The sequence below is a fragment of the Gymnoscopelus braueri genome, assembly GCF_963280865.1.
Source record: "Gymnoscopelus braueri genome assembly, chromosome: 4".
Taxonomy (NCBI): Eukaryota; Metazoa; Chordata; class Actinopteri; order Myctophiformes; family Myctophidae; genus Gymnoscopelus; species Gymnoscopelus braueri.
The window spans coordinates 11910529-11934329 of record NC_137605.1 but is presented as its reverse complement, the minus strand read 5'-3'; the positions used below and the strand labels follow the sequence as shown (position 1 = coordinate 11934329).

Below are 23801 nucleotides of genomic sequence, written 5' to 3'. Positions count from 1 at the left end.
CATGATGAACACGGCCATAGAAGGACAGCACTTCTTGACAGATGACAACATTACAACAGTAGATGTGCTTATGAAAAATGCATGGTTGGAGCAGACCTAAGCCTTTGTGAAGTTGACATCAAACCTATGGCATCATCAGATTCAGCAAACAACAACAACAACAGCAGCATACCTAGCATCTACATCTCTATAACACAGGGGTCTTCAACGTTTTTTTTCAGCCCAAGGACCCCCTAGCTGAGAGAGAGATGAAGCAGGGACCCCCTAAATATTGTATAAAATTGTGTTGCAGATCAAACTTTTTTTTTGTTGTTTAACTTGGTCTGCTCTTTTTTCTCTCTACACCTATACCTCTTTGCCAAAAATAGCAGATCTACAAGCTTACAATGCCTCGCAGATTGAGTCGTTGTGAGCTTGTAGATCTGCTATTTTTGGCTAAAGTTCTCCTCAGAAAAGGGATGCTAGGGTTCAAATGGTTAATAATGTAAAAAAAACATAAATCCCCCCTTATAGTAACTCCGAGGACCCCCTAGGGTTCCCGGACCCCCTGTTGAAGACCCCTGCTATAACAGATATCATTCAGAATGGTCTTGCACTGCACAGAGTGACTGAAGCCAGGCCTATGCAGTGAGTTGGAACTCCTGTTTTTAGCCCAATGCAGAAAAAGACTAAGGTATGAGCTGAATCTCGATGAGCACTACAGTATAGCGTCTCTGTTGGGCGGAAACCTCATATGTCCAAAACTGTTACTTCTCAGGATTCAAATTCAAAAGCAGCAAAAGTAGCCGATCTACGCGCCGCGTTTCGAGCTTGTGGATCTGCTTCTTATGATGCTTTCGTGTGATCAAGTAGGGCGTTAATTTACGGAAAAAAACGAAATATGGAGATAAGAGGTTTCTGACTGACAGAGATGATGTCTGTGATAGATGATGATGCTGGAAGGACCGGCTCCATCTGGCCTCCGTTTGGATTCACCCTCCAACCAGCCAGCGGCAGGGCTGAATATGTCCTGACACGCCCGCACAATAACACACACACGCACGCACACACACACACACACACACACACACACACACACACACACACACACAGCTCAGCGGAGCTCCCTTCTATAGATAGACCTTTACATCGATCCCATGGGGGGACTCAGACCCAGGACACATACTGTGCACAGACAGAACACACACAGAAAGAGAGTAAAATAATAATAATAAATGTAATAAATGTAAGAAGTGTAATAATAATAATAATAATAATAATAATAATTAGAAAAATAAATAAAAAGATTTAACGCATAGTAACGCTGAGTAATTAGAAATAAAGTACAAGGACCAAAGCAGATTTAGTTTTCTTTTTTGTTTAGTATTCTTGCTTGGTCCTCTGCACTTGGACTGCCTGGCTAGTTGTTGTATGAGATATAAACAGGTATAAATATAAAGGCAGTCACAGTGCACTACAGTATATTAACAGTATGAAAAGGTAAAGATAATAGTCAAGTGAACATAAACAATCTATCCCCATGCAGTGTGGGTAAAAATGAACAGTCGAACCGCAGTGAGAAATGATTTACAGTACATTAGCTAGTGGTATTATGTCTTGTTCTCCCTCGGCTAGGTCGGTGAAAGGCTTGTACATGATCTAATGAATTCATGCAACCGATGCAGGGAGATAAATGTCATTACTGTGTTGCACATGTTTATGGCTGCCGTACGTAATAAAAACTATTTAATCACAAGCAATTTTTCACCACACAGTGCACGGTATTACATTCATTTTGCCACGGAGACTAGTTAGTTCACTTTCTATAGCCGGTGCAACGGCATTAAGAATGCAAAAGATGATTTCTGCGAGAGATGGCACTTTCACAGAGCCCCGCAGGCTACACAGTACTGTATATACAGTTCTCTATCGCTAACATAGGCTACTGTACAGTACAGCAGGTTATCATTCTCTACATCCGGTATGGGCTCGTGAATAACATTCAACCATGCAGTGTGTAAACTTGCCTTATCTCCCTGTGTATCTGTGAGTCTGTGTGCAGCTATTGATTCCACCCATTCACACAAACTCACAGATGTTTGCGCTTGACCCATTCAATCCGGGGGACGCGTGCGTCTCTGTCATTTTTTTTATTTCTTTAGGCTATTCTCTGTGCCGTGCTATGAGCTTGTAGATCTGCTATTTTTTTTTTAATCGTGAACATTTGTGCAAATCTTTGAATATATATATATATTTTTAAAGCATAAAATTCGTAACTCAAATCTTTGCTTCTGGGGGGGGGGGTCCCCGGAACAAAACATTTGACAAATGTTCACTTTAAAAATATGTAAAAGATTTGCACACATTTTCACGATTTTTCAACAACAACAAAAAAATAGCAGATCTACAAGCTCATAGCGCGGCACTCGTGCCGTGCTATGAGCTTGTATAATATGTGCTATTTTTGAATAGCCCAAAGAAATCAAAAAAATTACATAGAATCTTTCCCGGTCTAAATGGGTTAAAGGTGCAGTAAGTTACATTTTGGGGTTTATTGAAAAGTTAGCAAGCAAGATAGTGATCATATAGAGTGTTTGGTCTTCCCGTCTCTATAGCTCTTTAGTAAACAGAAAATACATTTTCAGGTGGGTCACCAGTTTTATCCAATCAGGAGTGTACCAATTCCAATTTGGCTTTCTGTATTCTGTATGAGTTATTTCTCGAGATTGAATTAAATTGTTATCCCGACCGGAAAATGGGTTTTCTGTTTACTAAAGAGCTGGATAGATGGGGTGAACCCTGTTATTATACAATACCCTATTAGCAACGATTAGTTTGGGAATATGACCCTATTTAACACTTATTTTAACACAAGAATATCACAGCATCTTCAACCACAAGAGTGTGCAACCAACCAAATGGTTACATTTGCACAAAACCAAAAACCATTGTTTACATTAGTACCCTGTGTACAATGCATACAGCAGTATTACTGTAAATCAGATGGCGTATATAAGGACAGTGCTTTGCATATACAGGCTATCATCGTGATTCAATGCTGTTTCATTGCCAGTGATGACTATTGCACCCTAAGCTTGACGAATGAACGCGTTCCATTCGAAGGCCGAGGGCCATTGATCCGTTTGATAACTACCTACTGAGATGCAAAAAGGAAACACCGGATTGATTGATGACTTCATTGATTTCCTGATCGACAGATCGGCCGGCTAGATCAATTAATTCCCTTTTGGGATCTGCGTTAACAGCGAAGTAAATCCGATTTGGCGTAAGCGCTCTGAATGCAAAGATGTGATAGATGGGCATCGTACAGTCTGCAGTATGGTGTGCAGCTACATCATAAGTGCAGAGTTCCAAGCAAGAGTTCTTTAGTAGTATACCAACATCTCCTGGTTTCTTGTACTTCATTCATAATCCCTGTGTGTTCTATACACCTGTGGGTCTCAAACTTTTTTGTGTCAAGGACCCCCAAATTGATGTGTATTGCCACGAACTCCCATCTGAAAAGTTTTTGTGCATGCCAGGGACCCCCAGAAGAGAATTTATGTTAAAAATGTAAAAAGTGTATACTTTGACACTTTGTTTTCAGTATCTGTCCTGTGTTTCATATACTGTGGTAGAGCGGTAGGGGGGGGGGGGGTCCCAGCAAAAGCAGTTAACACATAGCATCACAATAATTTTAACCACTTTATCCATTTATATGTTGGCTAAGAATAGCAGATCTAGAAGCTTGCATCGGCTTTTTTTTTTTATATTAGAAAAATACAGAGATCAAAAATAGAGAGATCAAAAATCAAAAAACATAAATCTTCTCTTCTGGGGGTTCCCTGGCACAAAACCTTTTTAGATGGGGGCCCGCGGTCCTTGACACTAAAAAGCTTGAGAACCACTGGGGCTAAAACAGAGGAAAGAACTGCAGGGTGTGTTATCACCGGAGAGATATGGACCATGTCCTGCATTCACAGTGTTCGTCAAGACCCACTGATCATGATGGAAATGAAACACAAAAAATAAGAAGAGGAAAGTGTTACCGTCAGCTCTCACTGGACCGTGATAGTATTTGTTTTTGTTTTATGGAGTGAGCTGGAATAGAAAACATCAACATGATAGCAGAACTGCACAGAAATGCCCCCCCCCCCCTCCTCCTCCTCACACTGCTGTTTTTAGATGATGAATTTGTTTTCCCTTCAATTTAGAAAATGCTACGGTTTTGCTTCGAGCAGAAAGATGCCAAAACAAACAAACCATAAAAAAAAGAACTTTTTCTAGAATAAAGCCAGTGGGTTGAAATATGAACTCAAAAGTTTTCTATCTTCTGCAGGTGTGGTAGTCACATGAGTGCTGTTCTGTGGTGTAGTGGGGATTTTTAACTGGTGGGCATGACGTCTCATGCACACGATTATAGGCTATCCTGACTATATGACTTGTGAAACGCGTTTGATCTTTCACTCCATTGCCCTGGCTAGACCAACGCATTCTACTGAACGGAGAGACCAGATGGGGGTTGGAGGTTACGCATCTGATGGGGTTACGAAGTGCCTTTAACTGCTGGCTATTGTTTTCCTTAATGCAATAAGACCGGGAACGCATCTGTGTCATTTTAAGATTTGTTTGGCTCTTCAAAAAATAACAGATCTACAAGCTCTACAAGATCAGATCTACAAGATATGCGCTTGTAGATCTGCTATTTTTGAAAACTGTTAATAATGTATTCAGTCAATCAATTAATCAATCAATATCATATATTGTAGCAGCAGTGTAACAGTAGCATGGGAACACAGTGGTGGTGCGTGAAGCGAGTACTACACCCCTGGTGCTGCTACTCCGAGTGTGGGCTTTAGGTTAATATCATCTGGAAAGAATATGCAGCATGAAGTATTCCATATACTGTGACTGTAGTGGAAGGGGAACGACTTAGTTAACCCGAGTGCCCCAGGGCTCTATACTAGGCCCCCTCGTGTTTTTGCTCAACACACAAACAATGTGTATATCATTCTTCGCAGAAAATAGCAGAGCACTTAAGAATGCAATTAAGACTTCTGGTGATTAGTAGTTTTCTTGCCTATCTATGCTGAATGCACTCATTGTGAGTCGCTTTGGATAAAAGCGTCTGCTAATTGACTCTAATGTAATGTATCTTTTTTTTTTCATCTTCTATTTTGGCCAAATATTTCGGCCCCAGAATAGGAACACTAAGATTCATGAGGTCAAAAGGATCCCTGGCTTTATAAGCCAAATATGCCTTAAACATTGTAATTGTCCTCTATAACTAAAATAAAAAAATATATTTATATTTTATTTATTTTAGAAATAGTTCATCTTTCACTCAAAAGGGGCAATGCCCGTCGCAAGTTGATGATTCAGCATCATTTCATGTCAATTTCCCAAGCTGCCGAGTGTGAAGGTAGGGTTGGAAGCTGTCAACAAAAAGACACATGCAGAACATCAGGTATTACTCTGTTGACTTCCCTTTGTTATGACGGTGCATCACTACTGTATATGTATGTATGTATGTATGTATGTATGTATGTATGTATGTATGTATGTATGTATGTATGTATGTATGTATGTATGTATGTATGTATGTATGTATGTATGTATGTATGTATGCATGTATGTATGCTGAACAAGTTAACAGCTGGTGGCAGAGCTCATAAGCGCAGGGAGGCGTGAGCGAGCGCATGCAGCCACGCTGCGTGGATTTACATACTGATGTGAGGTTAGGCTCTGTGGAGCAGAACACACACACACACACACACACACACACACACACACACACACACACACACACACACACACACACACACACACACACAAAGGCCCCGGGAAGTTGGTGTGAAATTAAAAAAAGGAGCAGGGTGTGTGTGAGGCACGCTGCCCCTCCACAGCCCCGGACCATGTTGTGCCGATAACAGGATTTGTAAGAGCGTTTCCGTTTCGCCTGCTGGCCAGCCAGCCGTCACTGCTGGTAGTCGTTCCTCATCGACTACCGCTCCGCTCAACGAACATGCGTGACAAACGTGATCCGAAGCACGTTTGTGCGTTAATTAAAAGGCAATTTGTTTATCGTTGCTGTCGGCCAGAAACCGTTTTATCTCCATTTTACTTTTACTTTTTGTGTTTTTTCGTAAATTAACCCCCTACTTGATCATACTACAGCGTCACACTGACTAAAGCATCAAAAGTTGCAGATCCATGCCTGTGCCGCTGGCGTAGCGGTCCGGGCACTTAGGCTCAATGTAGCCTGACAGCGCATTGTGGGTTCGAGTCCCGATCCTGACGGTCTTTGCTGCGTGTCACTCCCCATCTCTCTCACCCCATTTGCTGTCAGCCTACTGTCCTATCCATAAAGGCATTAAAGCCCCCCAAAAAATATATGTAAATTTTTTTTTTGCAGATACACAAGTTCAAAACGCAGCGCGAAGCGACGCGTTTTGAGCTTGTGGATCTGCTACTTTCAATTTGAATCCTGAAAAGTTAATAATTTTGGACATATGAGGTTTCCACCCGACATAGACGATAGCTAATGTCTCACTGAACAACTGCTTTCAACCTGGCGTCCCTACGTTGTCCATGTCATTATATAGGCGATAATGTTGGGGTCGGGGGGTGTAGCAGATGTGATCTGGTAGATCGGCTATATTCACCGTGCGACATCGTCGTACGACAAGCTATAAGCTATAAAATAGTGCTTAGCTAGTGGTTAGTCGATTCAGAGGCTAATCAGACAATAAATCATTTGGTAAATATTTAATGAAATGATGACAGATGATAAATACAGTACTCGTGCACTTCAAAACATGGAGTTAAATCATTGTGACGATGTACAGATTGACGTTACACCATGTACTCAGCACGTATGCAACCTTGGGAGAGCGTCAGGCAAGGACGCAATGTACCAAAGCCCTACTTGTAAAGACATCATCACAGTGATGGTTAGGCAAATATCAGCTGTCCATTGTGATAATTGGATTGAAAACATTGACTTCATCAGCAGAGGGAGAGAGAGAGAGAGAGAGAGAGAGAGAGAGAGAGAGAGAGAGAGAGAGAGAGAGAGAGAGAGAGAGAGAGAGAGAGAGAGAGAGAGAGAGTCATGTACAGTAAGATTTAAGATAGGCAGGCATTGATTGATTTAATATTTGTATTGACAACAATGCATGTCATATATTGACCATACAATTTCACATATCTGTTAAAGGATGAAACTAAAAAGGCTTTGAGAGCTTATTTCCATTGCAACCTTTGTGTCCCAATTTTGAGGACAGTAGTCAGCAAAAATACCAGATCTAGAAGCTCAAGCTACTTTCAGCAAAGAGATTTGCTGTAGAAGGCAATCAGTCATCATTGCTCATCAATGCCTGGAGATCTGAGAAATCCTAACTCACGAATAGATTGAACCAATATTATAGAATGAGAATACAAGTGTGGATGTAATATTTTATCTTGGCGTTCAGGCTCTGCTACATATTTCTCCCTGCTCAGCCCAATTAGACAACCATCATTAACCATTAAGAGCAGGGAGCATAGATAGCATAGATACAATAACAACCCCCCCATGGGGAACAGAACCAATAGCAGAGCCCACTGGTGGTGCTGGGGTGGTGGTGGGAGCAAACAGCCGCATAACAACAAACTAGGAACACATAAAGCGGAAGGAACGCAGATTTAGGTGAGCGTAAATAACCCGCCCAATTGGTCAGCTGATTGCCACGTCAGTGTATGACGTATATGGGTCGTATATGTATATGTCACAGGGTGTTTGGAGAGCCAGGGTGATTGAAGACAGAGCGCTTGTTTTTAGGCACGGGGCTTCGGGGCGATGCGGGGCTTTTCGAGACAGGGTTTATTAGCGAGGCTCGTGAGGAGGAGGAGGAGGACGGCGCTGCGATGCGGGGGGTTATTACGCGAGGCTCGCGAGGAAGAGGAGCCTCCTCCTCCTCCTCCTCCTCCTCGCGTTTTAAACCGTCCCGTCCTCTCCTTCTCTCCTTCTCCTCCGAGGAGGAGGAGGAGAAGGAGAGCGCGGAGAGGCGGGGCTTTGATGCGCCGACGGAGACCTGTCTTTTGTTGTTCCCCCCCACATAGCAACCAGGAAGCTACGCTAGGGAACCATAATATCTATGAGGGGAACGCTGAACACGCGTTCACACGCACGGCGCGCCGACTTAGTGGAGCTTGAGGCCGAGGAAGCGCGCCCTCGCGCCTCCAGGCGCGAGTGCCCGCGGTGACCGGCCGACGCTCCACTAGTCGACTCAGCGCCGTTTGATTTGTAAACCGATAGGGACAGAATAGTTCTTTTCATGGATCACTGTGTGTGTGTGTGTGTGTGTGTGTGTGTGTGTGTGTGTGTGTGTGTGTGTGTGTGTGTGTGTGTGTGTGTGTGTGTGTGTGTGTGTGTGTCAGGGAGAAACTAAAACAAAAGCCAGCAGAACACAATAAAAGTATCTTAACAGTCCATTGAAAGCATGTGCGCGTGTGCGTGCGCGCACGCGCGTGTGTGTGTGTGACTGTGTGTGTGTGTGTGGTAGCGGCCATATACTTGTGCACAAGCCTGGCTTGTGGCTCCCTCTAGTGTCTAGTGTTGCTTCTACAGAATTGCTGGGTGGGTGGTAAAAACGAGCGAGCCTTCTTCAATCACCCTGGTTCTCCATTCACCCTGTAACATATACACCCACACAGTAATGAGCATGTGTTTAACCTCTCGAGTATATACTGCCTGAACTAACCTCGCAGGCTACATATCATTTATTAGTGTTATGTGTTATAATGGTCATTGTGGCCATTATAGGAGTAGTGTGTTTATGGTTATGTAAGTTATCGCTTCATTCCAAAGTCATTTTCACGTATTATTATTAATATACATTTTAGTTGCTGTTTTTTTCTTCTTCTGATCAATAGATAACATATTTATTTTTTATATCATTTAAAGCACATTTGTCTTGTTGATTTTGTTGATTTTGTTCGTAAATAAATTCGTATTTTTATTCGCAATTTGGTTATCGTTCTCCTTTTTCCCCGGGGTTTCCCCTCGACCACATTGGAGGGGGCCCAGCCTAGTACAGAGCCCTGGGGGACGCCGGAAGTATATAGGCTTTAAGTGGTTACGGCATGTTCGACTACAGAGCAAATCCTCTCTGTCGGGTGGAAACCTCATATGTCCAAAATATGTTACTTTTCAGGATTCAAATTCAAAAGCGGCAAAAGTAGCAGATCTCCAGGCTCGAAACGCGTCGCTTGCAGATCTGCTACTTTTGATACTTTTGTGTGACGTGTTAATTTACGAAAAAAACACAAAAAGCTAGAATTAGGGAGATAAGAGGTTTCTGCCCGACAGCAACGAAATGATAACTGCAAACTCTTCATTCGTTTTCAGCAGAAGTCATTATCCGACACTGACCAGGAAAGATGATGAGTCATGTGGTGGGGGGGGGGGGCTAAAGTGCAGGGGAAAAGGTCATTCACATTACAACCCACTTCTAAAAAAACACTCATCAACAAGCCTAACGACCGATGCAGGCTGCTCATTGACATTCCTGGTCAAAGGGGGGAGGGGGGAGGCTCTTATTGTCATTACAGAAATGGAACAGGAACAATGATGGTGGTGCTAATCAAACGGGTTCATGCTCAGACACACAGCGCAGTTAAACAATAACGGTTGTCAAGGTCACCCGTGTTATCGGTGTTAGCCATAGGCAGCATATATGTGTCCTATATGGCTCACTGTTTGAATGTAATGTAAGGAGCTGTTACTGTTATGGAGAATCCCCCTTATATGGGCATTTCCTTAAGAGGAATATATGAATGAAGTATGATGCAATCAGGCCTGAAGGCTGCCCTAATATGGTGAATACTAAATAACCGTGATTTAGGTTAGTCAATGATAGAACAGATTAGTTCAGTAATATCAGTATTAAACAGTCATATCGATACTAAGGAGGAAATAGGAACACTCAGAACCACTTAAGTAAGACTCGACTGACTCAACTCTGTCCCGTTATTGACATTGATTACTCGGACACCCATTACACTACACCTTTAAGACGCTAAATCAGCCTTTAAAGAAGATCTACTATACGAGAGGAATCGCCTTGACCAGGCGATATCAGTCCTCCCCAACATGTACTGTAGGCCTACTGTACGTACGTATGTATGGAGGTGGGACGATGTTCTGAGGCTGCTACAGCAGTGGTGGTACTCAGATATTTTACTTAAGTAAAAGTATCAATACCACAATATAAAGGCACTCTGTTACAAGTAAAAGGCCTGTGTTCAAAATGTTACTTGAGTAAAAGTACAAAAGTATTGGCATCAACATATACTTAAAGTACCAAAAGTAAAAGTACTAAAATGTTTGAAAATAGCAGATCTACAAGCTCACAACGTGTCGCGATGCGACGCGTTGTGAGCTTGCAGATCGGCTATTTTCAAATAGCCTCTGTATGAAATATGGCTAAAGTGGTTAATGTATGTTTTTGATTTTATAATTTATATCTGCAAAGTAACTAGTAACTAAAGTTTTAAAATAATTGTTGTGTAGTAAAAGTATAATATTTGTCTCTGAGATGTAGGAGTAGAAGTAAAAGTATTGGAAATTGGAAATACTCAAGTAAAGAACAAATACCTCAAAATTGTACTTAAGTACAGTACTTAAGGAAATGTACTTAGTTACTTTACACCACTGTGCTACAGTAGGCCTTCAGTAGAGCTACCACTCAGCCATAGTAGAGTCAGTGCATTAGTGCAGAACAGATGCTGTGTGTTCAGTCCGGTGATATGTGGTGTACAGCATACAGATGGATCAGTACTGTAGTAAGCCTGTGTGATGATACAGCATACAGATGGATCTGCAGCAAGCCTGTGTGATGAACAACACCAAGGACACTGGCAGTACAGCCAGGTCACACAGCAGCATCTGCATGCTCACAATGTATATGTCTATATTAGACGCTGAAAAGCTAGGAACTTTACGGCCATCACCTTCAAGCATATTAACCCTGTACTTGGTTGACCGGAGTCCAAGTATATAGCCTACTGACGTTTTCAATCTGGACTTTGATGAAAATAGCTGATCTATAAGCGTATACAGTAGTATGATCAAGTAGGACGTTCATTTACGAAAAAAACACAAACATTTAGAATATTGAGATAAGAGGTTTCTGTCCGACAGCAACGATATTACAAAGAAATACATACAGTACAGCATTTTCATATGGTGTGTACTTGTTTTCTCTGTTACAGACACACTCTTGGAGGACTTCCTGCTGACCTACCTGGTGTTCATGTCTACCAGTGACCTGTGTCACGCTTTACTGGGACAATATCCTTTACTTTACATTATACCCACCATGGCTGCCTGCTACATCTACACACTCAGTGTACTGACATACCTACCCATACAAAATATCACACGTTATTATCATTATGCAAATGAAATAAACTCCTCCAAAAAAAGTTCAGAAACTTAATTTGATTATTTCTCCCCTTAAATAATACCAATTGGTATTATATGTTATATTAATGTTATCGTTGATTAGTCACCTTTACAATGAGGTATAACTTGTAAGGATTGTGCAATTGTGGAATGAGCAACACAGCTAAACGTGTGGGTAGGAAAGGTGAATAATCGACAATAACAACAACAAAAAATGCAAACTTTTTTTGAGGAGTTTATATACTTCCAAATCTTCCAAAATGGTTGTAGCAAGTTCAGTAAGGAAACATTTTCTGATGGTGTATCATCAGTTGGCAATAGCCACAAGTAAAGTTTCCTGCACCAAATAATCCATTAAGACGTTTTAGATTATTTTGTCTCTCTGAGTTTCTTCAGATACATAATGTCTCTGTCCCAGACAGCACTGCTTTGCATATAAAGCATGTGGATACAGAGTGGGCATCAAGGAAGAGTGGCCACCTCCATGTTAAATTGGCTATTTTTTCCAAAATGCTCCTTATCTTCTTGTATATTCCCCAAATTTGTTGTAGCAATTGTAGAACTATTAGGCCTTAATTGTCAAATATTCAAGCATGTTCTAATCATGTATACTACATTACTTAAGACCATTTCCCAAATTTACATTTTCGAGGTGCCCACTAGTTGTTGGTGCCCACTCTTCCAGTTACCAAGAACGCTGAGATTCTCCTTTAAAAGGTGATTCCCTCTCAGACAGTCAGTACTGTTCTGATATAAAACATGACTCCCTCTCAGACAGTCAGTACTGTTCTGATATAAAATGTGACTCCCTCTCAGACAGTCAGTACTGTTCTGATATAAAATGTGACTCCCTCTCAGACAGTCAGTACTGTTCTGCTATAAAAGGTAACTCCCTCTCAGACAGTCAGTTACTGGAACCTTAACCGACGGCCACCTATGTCACCAAGCGACGGCGAGGGAAGGAGGACGGGAAGGACGCTCTGGACAGGAAACGCAAAGTCCTGCACCTGGTGTCACAGTGGAGCGCCCTGCGGAGGGACTTCATGAGAGATGATGAGCACGTCAAGATGTTCATGAAGGTATGGAGGACAGACAGACAGACAGACAGACAGACAGACAGACAGACAGACAGACAGACAGACAGACAGACAGACAGATAGACAGACAGTGGTGTAAAGTAACTAAGTACATTTACTCAAGCACTGTACTTAAGTAAAATGTTGTGGTATTTTTTACTTTAATGGAGTATTTCCAATTGTCTGTACTTTTACTTCTACTCCGCTACATCTCAGAGGCAAATATTGTACTTTTACTCCACTACAATTATTTGAAAACTTTAGTTACTAGTTACTTTGTAGATTATTATTAAAAAACACACATTAACCACTTTAGCTCTGTATACATTTTGGCCATTTGAAAATAGCCGCAATAGGCCATTTGAAAATAGCTCACAATGCGTGTGACGCATTGTGAGCTTGTACTGTAGATCTGCTATTTTCAAAAATTATATATACATTTAAAAATTTGTGAAATGGGACATTCTGCATAATGAGTACTTTCTACTTTTGAACTGCAGACTTTTACTTGTAACCGAGTATTTCTGCATTGTGGTATTGATACTTTTACTTAAGTAAAACATGTGAGTACTTTTTCCACCACTGCAGACAGACAGACAGACAGACAGACAGACAGACAGAAAGAACGACCCACCGCAAGCAGAGGTTGTGGGTTCGAATCCACCGCCGTGCATCCGGCTTTGTCGTGCGTCTACACAAACACAATTGTCCTGTGTTCAGGGGGAGGGAAGCCGGGCGGGGAGGAGGGTGATAGTAGTGATAATAGTCACTGTATGTGCTCCTACGGGCGGCACCTGTCAGTGGGGAGTTGGGAGGGAGGTAGCCTCGATCTCCGGGCTTTTATTTTTTAGTTTTGCTAAAAAATATAAGCCTGGACCAGCGAGTCGGTGTTCCGGGCATAGGAAGTGTTTCATTTCCCCAACCAACCAGAGTGCAGTGGGCGTCGCTCCAAATGTTGTGTTTGACGGGGCGGGGGCTGACGGACAGATCGGTGAACCAATGGGATCACACGCATTCTCTCTCCGGAGACGTTAAACCCGCCCCTCTATGCCAGATATGAGCCACACTAGGGCAGTCTAGGCGGGAGGAGTAGGACGAAGGCTCTACGTCCTACCCAACCCGATCTCCAGAGATTACCGTAACATTGCACGGAACGAGTGCACTTCATTCCGTGGATAGCCGCCTCGGAACTCCCGAATTGCGTGCATATGGTACGGCGCTCCCTTTGTGACAAAACCATTTCGGAGGCGCGCAGTCACAGGCGAATTGTCACCCCGTGAAGGACCACCGAGGGAGCTAAGGCGTCCTGAACGGTGTGACATTCGCCTGTGCCTACTCAGCGCCGTTTGAGTTATGTACCGATAGGCACAGAATCGTAAATGTTATTGTGCGGACTGCTCTGCTTCCGGGTTTTTCCGTGTTGCGACTGGTTACGCCCACCGTGGGACTCGCCGTACATATGCACGCAATTTGGGAGTTCCGAGGCGACTATCCACGGAATGAAGTGCACTCGTTCCGTGCAATGTTACGGTATTCTCTGGAGATCAGGCTGTCCTACCGGTGGGGGCTCCTCACAGGTAGGTGAGTCAGTAGGATACAACAACAGTGACAACACAGGAAGTGTGTGTGGGGAGGAATTAATTGGCATAACGACTACATTGGGGAGAAAAGGGGGTAAAAAAAAAAAGCCAAAAAAAGCCAGCACAGGGCAGAGGTGGGAATGGGAGGCATGGCGGCGTGGCATGGGAGCAGCAGGGTGTGATGAGAGGAGCAGGGTGTGACGGGCAGTGGTGGAAAAAGTACTCACATTTTTGCTTAAGTAAAAGTATCAATACTGCAATAAAGAAATACTCTGTAACAAGTAAAAGTCAGGAATTCAAAATGTACTTGAGTAAAAGTACAAAAGTATTGGCATCAAATGTACTTAAAGGGGAAATCCACCCATTTTCAATATTTAACTATGTCATTAATATAGCATAAAGGAGTTGTGTGGAAATAAGAAAAAATTTTAAAAAAAATTAACATTGCAAAAAAATTAACATTGCAAATTACACCATGATGAGTCATCATGGTGTAATTTGCAATGTTAATTTTTTTGCAATGTTACATTTTTTTGCAATGTTAATTTTTTTTTTTTTTTTTTATTATTTCCACACAACTCCTTTATGCTATATTAATGACATAGTTAAATATTGAAAATGGGTGGATTTCCCCTTTAAAGTACCAAAAGTAAAAGCACCCATTATGCAGAATGTCCCGTTTCAAGTTTTCAAATGTGTAAAAATCTTTTGAAAATGGCAGATCTACAAGCTCACAATGCGTTGCATTGCGACGCATTGTGAGCTTGTAGATGATCGGCTATTTTCAAATGGCCGAAAAGTATATAGGCTGAAGTGGTTAATGTATGTTTTGTAATAATAATCAAAATCTACAAAGTAACTAGTAACTAAAGTTTTCAAATAATTGTAGTGGAGTGTGGAGTAGAAGTAAAAGTATTGGAAATTGGAAATACTCAAGTAAAGTACAAATACCTCAAAATTGTACTTAAGTACAGTACTTAGTTACTTTCCACCACTGGTGACGGGAAACAGCTTTCCAGGAGAAGTGACACGTCTTTCCTGGTTGCAGACGCTGTACCGCTACGTGCTGGATGACCTGGACCAACACCCTGGTCTGGAGCAGGATGTCAGGGAGCTGCACACCCTGATACGACTGCAGCGCAGCCAGTGAGTGACCACACACACACACACACACACACACACACACACACACACACACACACACACACACACACACACACACACAGATACACATGCTGAGTGCCTAAAGGTGTTGAAGAGAGAGAATCCCATAAAGATAATGTATCTTTACAGTTTATCTTCCATATCTTCATTTGTTTGATCACTTGTTTATCTCCCAATTGGATGAAATTGGTATCCCAACCTGAAAATGAAGTTTCTTGTTTACTAGGGAGCTGGATAGACGGGAAAACTCCTGTTGTTGGACAAACACTGAATGAAAAATGATTGCTGTGGGAATATGGAGCTATTTAAAACTTAATTTGAACAAAACAAAGAAACACTTACAGCACCTTTAATTATGAGATAATTGAGCCAAATGGTTTCCATTTCTTCTGTTCATTTGTTTTAGTTTTAGATTTTTTTGTCTCTCAGAGTTAAATTGATGGATGACAGCTGACGTGTTCTCCTATTATAAGGAATAATTCATGTAGGTACATAATATAATGCAGAACACGGGGGGGATTATGTATATTTTTAACCCATTAAGACCGGGAACGTATCTGTGTGTCATTTTTTGATTTCTTTGGCTATTTTTGAAAAAACTTCTTTGAATATATATGTATTTTAAAGCGAACATTTTAAACTCTGTTACAACTTCTGGGGGTCCCTGAAACAAAATATTTTGAGATGGGGGGGTCCACCGCCAAATGCATATAATTTTTGAGAACCACTTATAGCAATATACGTTTTTAAAAAAAAACTGTTTAGGATTTAGAAGACATGTAGAACGCCCAGAAGCAAAGAGATCTCTCTGCAGCGCCGTAAACAGGAAACGTGGCTGTGCAGACGGGCATGCTGGGAGAATGTGAGAATCCACAACAGAATGGGTCCAAGTGAGATGAGAGAGAGAGAGAGACCCTCCTTTGTGTCCCAGTATTTAGGATTTCCATCCCGTCAATGGATGCCTTTCATCGATTAAGTCTAATTGGGGAGTTCTGGCGTTGTTATGTAAGGACCCATGAAGGTCAGGGAATTGCTTCTCGTGTCCGTGGACAGGGTTGCCAGATCTTCTTATTATAATTTCCCCGCAAGATTTTATTTGAAAATAGACGATCTACAAGCTCACAACGCGTCGCATCGCGACGCGTTGTGAGCTTGTAGATCTGCTATTTTCAAATAGCTGATGTATATGTTAAAGTGCTCATGTGGCCCATAGTCGATTCTTTTGGGCTGTTTTTCCTAGACCTGGTTGCTTGTTTCTCTCACAGAATCTGGCAACACTGTCCGTGGAACATACATGGTGACTGTAATACAGATAATCGGCTGGTCGTTTAGAACCGGGCTCAAGAGCCACTGTGAAGGCCTAGCTGGGTTGTAAGGCCAGCTAGTTGTCCTGAATATGCCATCCGTGATTAACTGGGTTGTAAGGCCAGCTAATCTCCTGGTACTCTGTAGAGAGTGAAGATGCTCTTCGAGCGTCGCCGAGGACACTCCCTTAACCAGGGCATCCAGCGACCTTTATGCTGCTGACTGTGCCTGCCCATGTCAGTTATGCCCAAATATGGGACCATGACGTTAGTCCTGGACGTGACGGCCATCTCCATATATGGAGTCTCTGAGAAGGGTTCGCTGATGTCAGACCCCGTATCTATCGCACGTCTTCGGTCTCTATGACGACTTCGTAGGTCGATGGTCTCCATTTATGGGGATATCCATATATAGGCCAGTGCTGGCAAGTATGCCCTGAACGTTCGCAACAGTGACGGAGCGAGTTGGAACAGAGACGTCATATTGGGTTCATCCTGGTCCATCCCAGACCCAGCAAAGGCTTGAACTGAGACACAGACACATCATGTGGCAGCTAAAAAGGCACTTGTATACTGTAGGCAGTATTGGGAAAAGTATTCCCATTTCTTAATTGACTCATTCACTGCCAGTTTTTCAGAACAGTCTGCAGCCAGTGCCAGCATTTTTGAGCATTTTTACTAACCCTTTCAAGAGCCACAGAATATTTCGCACCAGGACGATCAACACATCGAGTGTCGCAAAAGCCGGGGGGAAAAAGCGTGTCACCGCGACCCTCCGTTCTTTAATTATTGGCTGTTGAATATAGCTTGTTCTCGCCAACAACAAAAAAAGCAGAGACAATTTAATTTTTCTAAATCCTTTAACATATCGGACGGGTCTGGGTTTGCTGTGATCACGTTACTTCCGGGTATACTCTTCTCCGGAAGTCATAGGATCATTCATAGGTTGGCGAAGAGCGCCATCTAGCGTAAACACTGGAAACACCCGTTTTGACGTGTTACACGTCATTGGCACTGTGGGCTTTGGGAAAAAAGTGTACGTGTTAAGGCAGCTCTCCACAGCACCGATTTCGGGCCGACTCAGCGTTGGGAAGAGTCTGTTGCCAACAAATTGTTGTCGGATAGCGTCGTTCTGTCGGGTCTGGACCTCTATCGACCCGTCGATGAGAAACTGAACTTGCTCGGTCGGTCCCGACTAGACTAGTGCTAAAAATGCTATGTGTGTTTTGTTGCCAGATTCGGTGAGTGAAACAAGCGACCAGGTCTATGAAAACAAGCCCAAAATAAGTGACCAGTTTCACCACTTGAGCCCTATTAGATCAGCTATTTTCAAAAAGAATCTTGAAAGCAAGCCCAAATAAGCAACTACACTTCAGAAACAAGCCCAGACAAAAGAGACCTGCAACTATGAATATTAACAAGCGACTTTATAGGAAAACAAACCCAAAGTCGCTTATATTAAGCAGACCTGGCAACAGTGGCAAGATCTTGCAGGCCAGTGAAGGCATTAGCACAACAATGTGCGCAATGGCCGACTACTTGTGCTGAACTAAATGCCAACTTTTGCCAACAGACTACCAGTCTGAAGTAGTCTGTTTGGTGGAGAGTCACCATTACACTCATTGGCACTGAATGAGTTAATACTGCAGTTGTTATTGTTTAGCTTGCCACGAGCTGGTATAAATTATGACTGTGTAATTTTTTTCACGTTAGAACTTAATTTCATACTGGAAGACAATTGAGCTTTATTGGCCTGAAACTTTAGCTCAGTAAATGACATGGAACTCCATAGTTGGGCATGGCTGACATCATAGTGACAACATAATGATGAGGTGAGCTTTGAATAAGCTTGGCTTAAAACCAGACTGCACCGTGTGAATGACACACATGGAGAGAGACATTGAGGAAGCCGTCACCATCTACAGAGGAACTATTCCAGCAGAGATCCATACACTTGATATTCAGCTGGTAATTGCCCTGAGCCAATCCTGTATTGTCACACATCACTGGTTACATTCTTGGACCATTACAGCCCATGAATAGCAGCCTCTTTGACAATGAACCCACTGTTCCCAACAACCAGCCAGCAGCAAGGAAACTCAGAAGAATCAAGACTGAGTAGTCAACAGTCTACCAAGACTTTAACGCAATCGGAAGTAAAGAGACGTCATCTGACTGACACAGGAAAGAAAACTCACATCTGTAAACAATGTGACAAGAGTTTCAGTCACTCTGGTAACCTGAAGACACACCAGAGTATCCACACTGGAAAAAAACCTTTCCACTGTAAACAGTGTGGCAAGAGTTTCAGTCAGTCAGGTGACTTGAAGATACACCAGCGTATTCACACAGGAGAGAAACCTTTCCACTGTAAACAGTGTGGCAAGAGTTTCAGTCAGTCAGGTGACTTGAAGATACACCAGCGTATTCACACAGGAGAAAAACCCTACCACTGCAAACTGTGTTTCAAGAGTTTCAGTCACTTAGGTAACTTGAGGAAACACCAGCATATTCACACAGGAGAAAAACCTTACCACTGGAAACTGTGTAACAAGAATTTCAGTCGCTCTGGTAACCTGAAGACACACCAGAGTATCCACACTGGAGAAAAACCTTTCCACTGTAAACAGTGTTTTAACAGTTTCAGTCAGTCAGGTGACTTGAAGAAACACCAGCGTATTCACACAGGAGAAAAACCTTACCACTGTAAACAGTGTGGCAAGAATTTCAATGAGATAGGTAAACTACAGAGACACCAGCGTATTCACACTGGAGAAAAACCTTTCTATTGTAAACTGTGTGACAAGAGTTTCAGTTTGTTAGAAAACCTGAGAAGACATCAGCGTGTCCACACGGGAGAAAAACCTTTCCACTGTAAACGGTGTAACAAGAGTTTCAGTCACTTAGGTGACTTTAAGAGACACCAGCGTATTCACACAGGAGAAAAACCTTACCACTGTAAACAGTGTGGCAAGAGTTTCAATGAGTTAGGTAAACTACAGAGACACCAGCGTATTCACATTGGAGAAAAACCTTTAAACTGTGTGACAAAAGTTTCAGTCAGTCAGGTGACTTGAAGATACACCAGTGTATTCACACAGGAAAAAAACCCTACCACTGAAAACTGTGTGGCAAGAGTTTCAGTCAGTCAGGTAACTTCAAGAAACACTTGCGTATTCACACAGGAGAAAAACCCTACCACTGCGAACTGTGTAACAAGAGTTTCAGTCACTTAGGTGACTTGAAGAAACACCAGCGTATTCACACAGGAGAAAAACCTTACCACTGCAAACTGTGTAACAAGAGTTTCAGTCACTTAGGTGACCTGAAGAAACACCAGCGTATTCACACAGGAGAAAAACCTTACCACTGTAAACAGTGTAGCTAGAGTTTCAATGAGATAGGTAAACTACAGAGACACCAGCGAATTCACACTGGAGAAAAACCTTTCTATTGTAAACAGTGTGGCAAGAGTTTCAGTCAGTTAGTTCACCTGAGAAGACATCAGCGTGTCCACACGGGAGAAAAACCTTTCGACTGTAAACGGTGTGACAGAAGCTTCAGTTTGTCGACTCTCTAAAGATGCACCAGGAGCGTATCCACACTGGAGAAAGAACCTCCTCCTAGTAGGGGTGTAAAGTACCAAACCACATCGGTGTACCAAACCGAACGGTCCGTACTGAATGAACCAAATCTTTATTTTTCCACACCAACTTATTAACATTAACTGCCAGAGTTAAAACATTGTTTATAGCTGCCCTTGCCAGCGATTCCGAGCGTTTTCAATAACCTTTGAAAAATCTTAGAATATTATTCTTCACAACGATCCACCCACCGATTTAATTTATCTCAGTAAATGACATGGAACTCCATATTTGGGCATGGCTGACATCATAGTGACAACATAATGATGACGTGAGCTTTGAATCAGCTCGGCTTAAAACCAGACTGCACCGTGTGAATGACACACATGGAGAGAGACATTGAGGAAGACTTTACCATCTACCAAAGGAACTATTCAAGCAGAGATCCATACACTTGATATTCAGCTGGTAATTGCCCTGAGCCAATCCTGGATCGTAAGGTCACACATCATTAGTTACATTGTTGGACCATTACAGCCCATGCATAGCAGCCTCTTTGACAATGAACCCACTGTTCCCCACAACGAGCCAGCAGCAAGGAAACTCAGAAGAATCAAGACCGAGTAGTCAACAGTCTACCAAGACTTTAACGCAATCGGAAGTAAAGAGACGTCATCTGACTGACACAGGAAAGAAAACTCACATCTGTAAACAATGTGACAAGAGTTTCAGTGGCTCTGGTAACCTGAAGATACACCAGCGTGTCCACACTGGAGAAAAACCTTTCCACTGTAAACTGTGTTTCAAGAGTTTCAGTCAGTCAGGTGACTTGAAGATACACCAGCATATTCACACAGGAGAAAAACCTTTCCACTGTAAACAGTGTGGCAAGAGTTTCAGTCACTCTGGTAGCCTGAAGATACACCTGAGTATCCACACTGGAGAAAAACCTTTCCACTGTAAACTGTGTTTCAAGAGCTTCAGTCAGTCAAGTGACTTGAAGAAACACCAGCGTATTCACACAGGAGAAAAACCCTACCACTGCAAACTGTGTTTCAAGAGTTTCAGTCACTTAGGTAACTTGAAGAAACACCAGCATATTCACACAGGAGAAAAACCTTTCCACTGTAAACAGTGTGGCAAGAGTTTCAGTGGTAACCTGAAGACACACCAGAGTATCCACACTGGAGAAAAACCTTTCCACTGTAAACAGTGTTTTAAGAGTTTCAGTCAGTCAGGTGACTTGAAGATACACCAGCGTATTCACACGGGAGAAAAACCTTTCCACTGTAAACAGTGTGGCAAGAGTTTCAGTCAGTCAGGTGACTTGAAGATACACCAGCGTATTCACACAGGAGAGAAACCTTTCCACTGTAAACTGTGTTTCAAGAGTTTCAGTCGGTCAGGTGCCTTGAAGATACACCAGCGTATTCACACAGGAGAAAAACCCTACCACTGCAAACTGTGTTTCAAGAGTTTCAGTCACTTAGGTAACTTGAAGGAACACCAGCATATTCACACAGGAGAAAAACCTTACCACTGCAAACTGTGTAACAAGAGTTTCAGTCAATCTGGTAGCCTGAAGACACACCAGAGTATCCACACTGGAGAAAAACCTTTCCACTGTAAACAGTGTTTTAAGAGTTTCAGTCAGTCAGGTGAATTGAAGATACACCAGCGTATTCACACAGGAGAAAAACCTTACCACTGTAAACAGTGCGGCAAGAGTTTCAGTCAGTTAGCTCACCTGAGAAGACACCAGCGTATTCACACTGGAGAGAAACCTTTCTATTGTAAACAGTGTGGCAAGAGTTTCAGTCACTTAGATCACCTAAGACATCAGCGTGTCCACACGGGAGAAAAACCTTTCGACTGTAAACGGTGTGACAGAAGCTTCAGTCGGTCGGCTCTCTAAAGACGCACCAGGAGCGTATCCACACTGGAGAAAAAAACTCTTCCTAGTAGGGGTGTAAAGTACCAAACCACATCGGTGTACCAAACCGAATGGCCCCGTACCAAACCGAACGGTCCGTACCGAATGAACTGAATCATTTTTTTTTTAATGCGGAACTAAAATATAGAGTTTCCACACCAACATATTAACATTAACCGCCAGAGTTAAAACATTGTCTATAGAGCGTGCCAACGTGTCGTCACCACGGGGGGCATGGCATTGGGCGTGGCATTGGGCAATGTTAAGTCAACCTGGTTTTTACCCCTTAAAGATGTCCGCAGCTGCCAAAAGACACTTGTTGACGCCCCCTTCAGGATTTTTGGCACGCTCTATAGCTGCCCTTGCCAGCGATTCCGAGCGTTTTCACTAACCTTTGAAAAATCATAGAATATTATTCTTCACAACGATCCACCCACCGATCACTTTAAAAGACGTAGTAGAGTCGTAGTAGAACACTTATGTAACCAATGGTTTTCAACAACAAAAAATTACACACCAATTCACAGTCCAAATATTCAAGGCACACCTGTAAATAGCCGATCTACAAGCTCACAGAGTGTTGGCGCGTTGTGAGCTCGTAGATCTGCTTTGTTTGTGTGTGATCGTTTTTTGTATAGTCGTACACCAGTGGTGTATACAGTACACCCACAGCAGTCTGCCACAGACCTGGTGGAATGTTCCACCATTCTCCCCTCCCATTGGTTCCTCACAGCGTCCCGTCAGACAGCTATCTGCCTGTATAGACCCCTTAACAGACGACGTCACACTGATAAGAACCAGTATGCCCTCAATGAAACCCATTCTGTCAGGTCTGAGGTCTCGCTAGGACGCCTCACTAGCCAACACACATGAGGGGGTTGGGGTGTGCTGAAACCAGCGCACCCCAAAACAACAGGTTGAGAATTGATTGCGTGAAACAATCACCTGTGCGTCCAGTCTCAATGTTGGTAAACAAATAATTGGTCTATTAGTGTGCGCGCTGTGAGGAGTGCTGACCAAAACCAACCACAGAGTCACTTGATTTGCATAAACAGCAGTCTTTTATTGGTGGGAAACTTTAACAAAGGTAGGTAGGGGAAAATAATAACATGAATTCCTCCCGGATTGGGATATTTCAATAACACTTTTTCTAGTCCATGAAGTGCCTATGGTGCCTAGAAAGAGAGTAGAAACCATAATTAGTCTTATTCAGTCTTAACAAGCCATATAAGGACAAATGTTGGAGTGTGTTTTAGCTTACCGCCCGAGCCTGCGTCCATTCACCAAGGGAGTGAGTTTCATCTGAGGAGAGGTTCAGCAAACATTTATAGGGTTGGGCTGATCAGACCAGGCTGTCACCACTCTAGCAATCAGACCTGAGGTGTCATCATATCAAGTTGAGTGAGGATGAAAACAGGTAGCCTGGTAAACCCCTCCCTCCGGAAAACTAATTTCCATTTGTTTTGGAGTCTGGCCTACAGGCTTGTCTGGGCGCTTCTCCACAGTTCATAACATGAACTGTCCTATATATCAGCGTCCTCGCTCAATGTTCTGTGATTGACAGCGAAGGTTGGCCAATCAGGTGGCGAGTTCGAGTGAAACCGAATGGAACCGAGTGTAGCCGGAAAAAATGGAACGGGCCGCCATCTTGTCTATCGCTATTTTTGGTTTTGGTTTTAAAACTTTAAAACGCTCTCAAACTTCTTTGAGGCACGGAATTTACTTTTAAGATATC

The 23801-nt window shown here is 42.7% G+C and overlaps 1 protein-coding gene across 1 annotated transcript in view; it reads left to right on the top strand.

Annotated features, from left to right (window-relative positions):
- LOC308084067 (rap guanine nucleotide exchange factor 5-like) overlaps window positions 1-23801 on the top strand; it is a 76332-nt gene that overhangs the window by 21288 nt on the left and 31243 nt on the right. The window contains exons 4-6 of the mRNA XM_080426542.1: window positions 11233-11311; window positions 12360-12504; window positions 15130-15227. Coding sequence (XP_080282668.1) covers window positions 11233-11311; window positions 12360-12504; window positions 15130-15227 — 322 coding nt within the window. The remainder of the gene's footprint in view (window positions 1-11232; window positions 11312-12359; window positions 12505-15129; window positions 15228-23801) is intronic.